General features: G+C 47.9%; 1 protein-coding gene across 1 annotated transcript in view; it reads left to right on the forward strand.

Moving 5' to 3' along the window:
- The window catches only part of CDYL2 (chromodomain Y like 2), a 160585-nt gene that overhangs the window by 130656 nt on the left and 19470 nt on the right, over positions 1 to 10459 (forward strand). Inside the window, exon 3 of the mRNA XM_045819046.1 lies at positions 4342 to 4559. Coding sequence (XP_045675002.1) covers positions 4342 to 4559 — 218 coding nt within the window. The remainder of the gene's footprint in view (positions 1 to 4341; positions 4560 to 10459) is intronic.

Genomic DNA, 10459 nt, shown 5'->3' on the forward strand with positions numbered 1-10459 from the left:
TCGTTTTCCCATCTATAATGATTGTAGTTATTAATTTACTTGTTTGCTTTTAATTTCCCCACCTGAGCAAGCCCTGAGGGTAGGGACCTTGTTTCTCCATTTTTTTTTTATTTCCATCATCTAGTATGATAGCTAGCCACAGGAAGTGATAAATAGATTTTCAGTGAATGAATGAATCAAATGAGAAACAGCTGTCTTCAATCCTGGCTTTACCATTTAAAACCTTTGTGACTTCCAGCAAGTTATTTACTTTTTCTGCAAAATGGACTCACAATGGTGGTTTCATAGGACTATCAAGAAATTTAGAGACAACATGTAGCGCTGCTCAACACAGGTACCCCCCACATCCTCCTCCTTGATATAGCTGTTAATTAGCACCTTGATTTGGTCGGGGGGGTGGGGGGACAGGGTTTTATTTAGATCTTTTCCATCCCTGGGACGCGTCGATATGCCAGAACCTGCCAGCAGGACCACCGCATGAATCCGCCCGAGCTGCTGTAGGAACAGTGGCCAGCTCCAATTAGAAAGCCCTGCCGAGGAGCTGAAGGTTTTGAGGTTAACCCTGAAGAAGCAGCTCCCTTTACAAGAGCCTTTTAATTAAGTGCTTGCATTTACTTTCCAGAGTTCATTGAATCATTTTACTCACATTGTGTTTGACAGAGCTTCGTTGCTTCAAGTAATGGAAAAGTAGAGGATGAAGAGGCTTCACAGAAGCTGTCAGATGTCACAGGCACTGCTGCTTCTGTGCCCAGAGATGGGGACCTGGCATTTGGGAGGAGGGGGCCAGTGAAGCATTGCCTGGTCTCTCCCTTTGGTGTGGTTCTTGAGCTTGCAGAAACCCCCAGTGCTGATTAAGGGCCAGAGTCCACCCAAATGCCAAGAAATGAGTTCTGTGGAATTCTGGCGCACGGGGGCTGTGTGGGGCTGCGTTGTGTGCAGCATGGCCCTGCCCTCACAGAGACAGGATTCACACAGAAAACACGATTGGGATGCTTTTATGTTGAGCCGGGCTGTAATGATTATAAAACAAGAGCTACCATTTGTTCTTTGCTTACTATATCCAGGGTCCTTTAAATATGTTTTTCACTTGGTCCTGCTGACTGAGGATTAGCAACCAGGACGAGTCCACTCTGTCCACAGTGATTTTTCTGAGCAGGGGCCAGATTTGGCCTCTGGGGACCAGCTCCTGGTTGGGATGCAGCGTTTCAGTCTCCGTTGGTGACTTCGTTCCCTTCCCTGCCAAAAACAAAATGAAAGGGTGTGCCAGTGCTTAGCACACAGTAAGTCCTTCTCTGTCTTTGCTTGTACCCTTCCTCCCCCATCATTGCAGCTTAGTGAGGTCACCTTTGAGATGGGCCTCCATCTTGCACAGGGCGGTCACCCCCTGACCCCAGCTGAAAAGCCAAACTCAACAAGATTTTCAGACCTTTGTCAGCATTCAAGCACAGGGCTTGAGGAGGGCTTCTCCCACCTTGGTACCCTGGGGGTTGGGAGGCTGCCTGGTGATGGGGGACACCTGGGTTGTCTGGTCTCTGGAGCCGTGGCAGCCTCATGGGGCGGGCCCGGCAGGCTGGGTTTTCACAGCCCTCCAAGGTGATCCTGATGCTGGTCAAGTGCAAGAACCACTGGGCCAGGTTCTTAAACTTGCCTGCATGTCAGAATCGCCTGGAACAGTGTTGTGGTTTTTAAAAACGTATTATTACTTAATATTGAAATGTAGTCTTTAAAATAAAATCCACTTTTTAAACTGTTTTTGACTTATAGAGAAATTTGGAAGATAATACAGAGAGTTCTTACATAACCACACCTGGCTTCTCCTATTACTAATACCTTATATGAGTCTGGGTATTTGTTACTGTTGATGAACCGGTACTGACATTACTGTTGGTAAAAGTCCACACATTAGCCAGGTTTCTGTAGTCGTCATCCAATGCCTGCTCCAGAGTCCTCTCCAGGATCCCACATTACAGCGAGTCCTCATGCCTCCTCTGGTCCTTCTGGGCTGTGACAGTTTCTCAGACTTTCCTGGTTTTTAATAATCGTCACAGTTTTGAAGTGTACTGATTAGGTATTTTGTAGAATGTCCCTCAATTTGGATTTGTTTGATGGGGCTCTCATGATGAGGGTGTTTTTAGAGATCTTAGTTATATATTTTTAGAGAGTGGGAGAGGGAGGGAGAAAGAAAGGGACAGAAACACTGATCAGTTGCCTCTTGGATACACCCCAACTGGGGACTGAACCTGTAACTAGGCATGTGCCCTGACCTGGAATTGAACTGGCAACCTTTCACTTTGCAGGACCACAACCAGCCAGCTGAGTTGCACCGGCCAGGGCTCATGATATGTGTGTTTGAGAGGAAGACCACAGAGGCGGAGTGCCATTCTCCTCACATCATAATCAAGAGTGCATGCCATCACCGTGCCTTATCACTGTTCATGTTGACCTTGGTCACCTGGCTGAGGGGGCTTTGGCTTCTCCATCTGCCCCAGTCAGGGTTGCCCACTCTCAGTTACCCTCTGCCCCCAACCTCCTATACTGTACTGTTTGGAAGGAAGTTACTCTACGCAGCCCACACTTGGAGTGCGGGGAGTTAATGTTCCTCTTCCTTGAAGGCAGAGTGTCTGCATAAAGTATTTGGCATTCTTGTGCATGGGAGAATTGTCTCTTCTCTCACATTTATTCATTTGTTCCATTATTTATTTATGTCACTATGGACTCGTGGATCTTGATTTTATACTTTGAGTTACAGTGTGATGATACTGCTTTATTTTGTTGCTCATATTGTTTTATCATTGGTGATTAGGAGCTCTTTCAGTTGGTTCCTGTGTCCTTTTAGCATACCCCATCATTGTAAGGTAATTTAAAATTTTTTTAGTGCTTCCTTCCTTTCAGCCACTATAAGCCTATCTGATAGGTTTCCTACCTCAGTCCTAGAATCAGCCATTTCCCAGGGAGTCCAGGTTCCTTTTATTGGGAGGGTGTCAGAGACCAAGGTCTGGGCCCTGGGAATGCTTGCTGCCATTGGCATGTCATTGATTCTGGACCCTTTCTACTGACAGAGTGAGAACGTACATGTGTCTGTATTAACCTGTGTACATACACTTATCTATAAATATCTGTGTAATTATCTGTAACTGTATTAAGCTAAACATGAACTCAAATTGATATCTTCAACTCTAATACATTATCACATGATTTATTCTAGCCTCCTCCCCTTGCTTGTCTGTGAAGTCTCACTCCAACAGTGAGAAACCTTGTTCTTACGATCTGCTGTCTACTTAACTGTTCAGTTCCAGCGTACATGTGTCGTGGTGTCAAATGTTTTAACTCCTGCTTGCCTCCATGGGAGTCAGCTCCGTCATCTAGACTGCAGTGCTTCTGTGCAGGCGACTTTGCCTGCAGTTCTACAGGCTCCACTCATTCCTAAGGTTTCCTAGGTCAGCACTTTCCCTTCCCCTTCAGTGAGGTGGTTTCGTACATTTGTAATCAAGTTAGATTCTTTTATCACACACTGCATTCTATCCTGAGAATCTCCCCATTTCTTCATTTTTAAAAATTTGCATGCTCTAAGGTACACTGTCTGTGCTATAACGTTCTTTGGGATTCAGTAAATGCATAATGTCTCGTATTCATCATCAAAGTGTCACACAGAATGGTTTCACTGCCCTCAAAAGATCTGTGTTTCACTTAATCCACCCTCTTCTTGTTCCACCTGGACCTGCTGTAACCACCGCCCTTTTCACTGTTTCTATACTTTTACCTTTTCTGAAATGTTATATAACTGGAATCATGCAATGTATGGGTTTTTCAGACTAGCTTCTTTCACCTAGCAATACACCTTTAAGATTCATTCATGTATTTTGGTGGTTGGATAACTAATTTCTTTTTATTGCTGAATAGTATTCTGTTGTATGAACGGACCACAATTTACTTGTCCATTTGCCTAGTAAAGGACATACTGGTTGCTTCCAGTATTTGGTGACTATGAGTAAAGTTTCCGGTGTTTCATTTGTTTGTTTTGTTTTGTGGCCATAAGTTTTCAAAGCAGTGGTTCCCTTTGCTGGAGGCAAAAGGAGCAGAAGCTGGGTGCCCCCAGGCAGACCTGTGGGGAAGGGGAATCAAGGGTCCCATGGGGCCCTTCTCAGAGAGCCCTCTCTGTGCTCTTCTGACTTTATAGATGTGGCAATTAAGACCTGGGCTCTTCCCCACGTGGAACAGAGGACACACGAGGGGTGTCGGCTACATCTGCCCCCTCCAGTGAACATCTGAACGGTCTCTGATCTCTCTCTTGCATAATTGTTCCTGTCTTGGTTTCTCACTTGGTTTATCTGCTCTTGGAAGGCTCTGCTCTGACCAACGGGGGATTAAACACGCACAGCCCGGTGAAGAGGAAGCTGGAAACGGAGAAGGACTACGTCTTTGACAAGAGGCTCAGGTACAGCGTCCGCCAGAATGAAAGCAACTGTCGGTTTCGGGACATTGTCGTGCGGAAGGAAGAGGGGTTCACACATATCCTGCTGTCCAGTCAGACCTCAGACAACAACGCGCTGACCCCCGAGGTGAGGGGGCAGGACCGGAGGGGAGGGTCAGGCTGGGGAGGGCCTCTCATTCATCAGATGGGGGTGCTGGCTTCCCTTTGCTCCTCCAGGGAGCTGGTGAGAAGAGCCAGTGTGCACACACACACTTGGCTACAGGACACAGTTTGCTCATCCCTTTACTTGCACTATCCATTTGATCTTTATGACCAGGTAACTGTATTATCGTCCCACTTACAGAGGAAGACCCTGGAAAACGGAGACATCCAGTCAGCGGGTCGGGACTTAGTCAGGAGAGGCCCCAGGGTCCAAACACGGTATCTTGGGCTTTTCGAGCTAGGCTGCATTATAGTAAGCAAGTCCAATTTCTTGGCTTTGGATGGAATTATATTCACTCAGCTCAGTTACTTTTTTTGAGATATAATCAACGTATATAATTCACATGCCATAAATTTCATCCTTTTAGAATGTACAATTCCGTGATTTTTAAGTATATTTACAAAGTTGTACAAGAGTCACCACTAATTCCAGAAACATTTCTATCACCCCAAATGGAAACCTGTACCCGTGAGCAGTCACTCCCATCCTCCCCTCCCCCCAGCCCCTGGCAGCCCCCCATCCACTTCCTGTCTCTGTGGATTTGCCTGTTCTGGGCATTTCATGTCGAGGGAATCACACAGCATGTGGCCTTCTGTGGCTGACTTCCTTCACTCAGCACAGTGGTTCTGAGGCTTATCTGTGTTGTGGCGTGTGCCTCTTCATTGTACGGATGGGTTACACCTTGTGAACTAGCTCTTCAGCTGGTGGAGCTGTGGGCCAGTTCCGCTTAGACTGCTCTGAACAGCATTGCTGTGAACATTTGTGTACAAGATTTTTTATGAACATACATTTTTAGTTTTCTGGGATCTCTACCTAATTGTGGAACTGATGGGTCATGAGGTAACTCTGTATTTAACTTTTGGAGGAACTGCCAAACTGTCTTCCACAGGTACTGTGCATTTTACACCTGTACCAGCAGTGTGTGGAGGATCTGATTTCTCCGCATCCTTGCTAACAACTCTTGAGAATGTGCCTTCTGTAGTACAGCCGTGCTGGGGGGTGTGTGGTGGGGTCTCGCTGTGGTTTGGATTTGCATTGTCCTGACGACTAATGATGTTGGGCATCTTTTCACACGTTTACTCATCATTTGTCTGTCTTCCAGCTCTGAAGAAATGCCTATTCCAATCCTTTTCCTATTTTTAAAATTGGGGTGTTTTTTATTTATTGAGTTTTTACTGTTCTTGATATATTCTGGATACTTACCCTTATCAGATATATAATTTGAAAATACCCCCACCCATTCTGTGGGTTGTCTTTCTACTCTCTAGTTAGTGTCTGTGGAGGTGTAAGGTTTAAAATTTTGATGAAGTCCAGTTTGTTTTTTTCCACAATACTTGTTTAATGCCAGTCACTGATGTCTTAGGTGAGTAGGCCAGGGGAACAATGACTACATAATGCAGTTAGGTAGACAGTATCATTCAAAACATGGGACACTTAGGAGGAGCAAAGAAGAACATTTTCTGAGAGGTGCTCAGCGGTGCGGGAAACACTCGTCCCGGCTGTCCTCCCGACTCGGACGACCTAGGGCAGGGCGGCGGCTTGGCGGATGACAGACATGGCAGCCGCACCAGCTGGCAGCGGCTCTTGGTGCCTTGTATCTGCTACTTATCCCGTTTCATCCCACCCGCACCCCTCTGATGTAGGATTGTTTTGATCCCCATCTTCACAGACGAGGAAGCAGGCTTAGAGATGCCGACAGGCCCAGGCTCACAGCCCGGCTTCAGGCTTCAGGAGGTCAGGGCGGTTGCTGCGTCTGCCCACCACTTTATTTCCCGTACTTGGCCCGGCATCTGGCCCATAGAATACAGTTAACTCCAGCCTCCCCCCACCCCTTTTCTCGTCCCTGCAGTAGTACCCTGCACTCTGATTTCCATCGTAGCAATGATGACATGGAGAGTTAACACTGGGGTGTGTGGGGGGCTGCAGTCAAGGAGTCAAGGAGTAGCTGCCCACCCAGACTGGGATTGCTGGATGGCCTGGCATTGCCCAGTGTAGCCAGTGCACCTGGGGAAGGCCCAGGAGGTGGGGTGGGGTGGGGTGGGAGGTGCTGTGTCCTTGAACTTGTAACCACATGTCTTATCATTATGATTTACATAGACTGGCTGTTTTATGAGATTGTGGGTGTGACCGTCAGGAATGATGCCAAGTATAGGAGAAGGGATGTGGCTCAAGCCTGTGCAGTTTCTGGGGCTTGTGGTTGCTTGTTGGCCCTCCCGTGAGCATGGCGTCCTGAGGCCTCTCCCCCCTCCACCTGTAGGAACCACCTCGGGGGTCTCTGCTGGGCAGGTTTCTGTGTGGGCTGCAGAGGAGTCCAGAGCTTGTGGTTCGCCCCGAAGGCTGCTCTTTACATGTTTATACACCTCAAAACCTTGTTATTTCAAGCTCACCATAAAACATCCACATGAGACCAATTTTTGGATTTTATTCTACTTCACTACTTTTTAAAAGCATGCTTTAAAAGACACAGCATTTTCCTTCAATTAATTGAATAAATGTGAGGACTCCCAGCTCGTTCTGTCTCTTCAGAGCAGCTTGGTTGTTAACTGTTGCCTGCCCGTCGTGCAGACTGTGCTGACTCCAGCTGATTTACGGTGCACGGGTTCTTACCTCCTGAGCGGTGAGCTTGGTTGACTAGGGGTCCACTCTGATCGGTGTCTGTTGGTAACAGAATGGTGGAAAAATACACTGTCCTGGAGATTTCATCTGTCTCAACAACCATCGTGCATTGACTGTATGCATAAGCTGGCTAACTGGGTGAAGTCGTCCCAAAAGACAGATGCCATTGAAATGAAGAGGAGGTGTTAGTGGAGGAATGCAGACCTGGGTTTTCGAATCCTGCCTCCACCAACTCACCATATCTGTCCCCTCCGGAAGTTACTTTGCCTCCCTGAGCTCCCTCATTTATAGAAGTTGTACAGCATCTTGCTTGTGGGATTAGAGATAATGTCTGCAGAGAGGCTTACTGAGTACTTGGCACACGGGAGGTATTCAGTGAATGTTGCTGTCATTGTTAAGATGAAACAGGCAATTTAACGGCCACCAGCAGACTCAGCCTTGCTCGCTGATGGAGGAACTGGGAGGGGCCCACCTTCATGGTCATAACTGAATTTCTTTTTCTAGTTGACATTGGCCTCATGGGCAGAAATTCATACATTACTGGGTTTGTTAACTAGATTCTGAGGCTAGTGTGTATGTTGTAATATTTCTCCTGTCTGGAATGTAGCAAAGAACCAGGAGGAGAATGAAAATGCCCCTCAAGGAAAGAGCCAGCGAAACAGATTGCCCAAAGTCTTGTTGATTCAAAGCTTATTTACTGCCCCATTAGGACAGGACCCCAAGGCCTCACTCCACTCCTGGCTTTCTCCAGCACTCAGCAGACGGTGCAACATGCCCAGGGAGCATGCCACACGTGCAGGAGTCATGCCTCATGCCCTCTTGGACAAACCCCCCCACCCCCCGCCACGGCCACACCATCTCCAAGGCCTGTTAACTTTAGTATCTTGAATAGCTCTCTTATGTGTTTCCTTCTCTCGGTTTCCTTCATAGCCCTTGCAGTCCAAACCACTGGGCTGTTGTAATAACCTGCTGACAAGTCTGCCCCCTTTCATGTTTCCTGCCCTTTAACCTGTGCTCTACGTGGTAGGCAGAGCAGTCTGCTGGAAGTGCTGATCCGATCAAGTCACCCTTTCTACACACAGGTACACAGGTGTCAGTAGCCCCCTATTGCTGTGCTTAAGAATCTAAACCCTTAAAGTGGCCTGCGGGGTTGGGCCTTCTGCCCTGCCCATCTCTCCAGCCCCATCATCCCTTACCACACATCACTCTTCTCCCCTCCTGCCCTCCAGTCACCCGGCCTTTTTTCCCTGCTCACAGCTGCCCCAGGGCCTTTGTACATGCCTATATTTCTGACTGAAACAGCCTTCTTTTCCTGCTTGCTTAGCTGACCTTTGCTCTTCATTCAGATCTCAGCTCAGCCATCCCTTCCGCAGGAGAGCCCTCCCTCACCTCCCTGACCAGGTCATGCCTCTCCTACGTATGCTTTGCTAGCACTGTGCGTCCCTCCCTGCTGGAACATGTTACAGTTGTTAGTGTACGTGTGATCATGTGATGATTTGTTAAATGTCTAATCCCCCATTAGACATTTAAACAACTTCTAGAAGGTTAGATACTGTGCTATTCGCTCAATGTATTTAAATTCTATTATGTGTAAATATCTAGACTAGGTGTTACAAGGGTTATTCAGATGAGTAGAATACTATTTTAGCTCTTAAGGGGTTGTATTAATCTGTTACTGTGTACTGCATTGCCCTAAATATAGCATCTTAAGACAACAAACATTTACAGTCTCACAGTTTCTGTGGGTCAGGAGTCTAGTCCTGGCTTAGCTGATGCTTCTGGTCAGGGTGTCTCACAGGCCTGCAGTCAGGGTGTTGGCTGGGGCTGCAGCCTCAACTGCAGGCTCAGCGGAGGGGGATCCACCTGCAAGCTCACCCAGTGGCTGCTGGCGGGGCTCAGGTCCTCACCAGCCAGAGGCATCAGCGCCTTGCCCCATGGCTTCCCTCCATGGTCTTCCGAGCAGCCTCTCCCTGGAGCTGCTCATGGCCTGCCTGCTTGCTTCCCCCAGACCGAGAGCTCCAAGAAAGGGAGATGGCAAAAGGAGATAGCCAGGCCAAGCTAAGTACTTTTGTATCCTAATCTCTTGAAAGGGGCATCCCATTGCTTTGCCATGTTCTCGCGGTTAGAAGTGAGTCACGAGGCCCAGTCTACTACACTCAAGGGCTGGGGGTCACACGAGGGCGTGAATACCAGAGAAGAGATTGTCGCGGGCCACCCTGCCATGGGTCCTGAAGTTAGGTAGGAGGAGGATGAGGCACGAGGCACACATCCACGGGGAGTCTGTCCGCAGAGTCAGAGCAGGGGTTCTAAATGTGCCGGGTGTCAGGAGCAGGAGCGGTTTGCGTTTGCTTGGGGATGTTTGGGAGGGACTTCCTGGAGGCAGTTGCGGCTGAGGCAGGCCCTGGGTGACTGAGTTCAGCAAGTAAAGATGAAGTGGAGAGAGGGACCCTGGTTTCCTCCCGTTTTACACCCACTTCCAGTGCATTTTGTTCTCCGGTTCCAACAGATAAGAGGCTAGAAGTAGCAGGGGAGGATGGTGCTTTCTCTTGTAGACACTAAAGGCAGGAGCAAGCGGCAGCTTGTGTGCATGCAACAAGGGCAGTAATTCTCCCAAACGGGTTCAGGACTTGGACGTGCAGAGTGGTCTGGGAGCATTTGTTCTAGAGACAGACAGACCCCCGGAACCCCTGAGGAGACTGGTCTGTCACAGGCTGGCAGGTGACCTTTGAGAGGTAGTGACATGCATGCAGTGTATTCTGTTTAAGAAGGTAAAGCGGTGTAATAGTTTTAGTCATTTTACTCTAAACAAACCAGTTACATTATAAAATCTGGGGTCCTCTGAGAAGGTCAGACCCTCAGCCATCAGTGCAAATTGGTTATCAAAATGAGACAGGCAAAGGCACAGTATACTCCCTAGATAGAATTTACTTTCAAGTTAAAAATGCAGTGTGAACGTTTGTTGCATCAACAAAACACAGATTTGCCAGTGGCTGTTTTTGATTTTGTTTTATTAACTGACAGATGAGCATGACCTCAGAGAGGGCGGCCATGCTCTGAGTGGTGTAGGGTCCCCTCGGACCACTGGCTTCCTTTTATTTGCCTCTCAGGGAAACAGAGCCCTCGCAGGGGTGAGACTGTCTGTTTCTGGATGTGGGCAGATGAGAGGACCCTCGAGACAGTGGCCTGTCAGCTTTTTGGTGTTTGAGAGG

This window comes from Phyllostomus hastatus, unplaced genomic scaffold (genome assembly GCF_019186645.2).
Source record: "Phyllostomus hastatus isolate PE091 unplaced genomic scaffold, TTU_PhHast_1.1 phas_scaffold_345, whole genome shotgun sequence".
In the NCBI taxonomy this organism is placed as follows: Eukaryota; Metazoa; Chordata; class Mammalia; order Chiroptera; family Phyllostomidae; genus Phyllostomus; species Phyllostomus hastatus.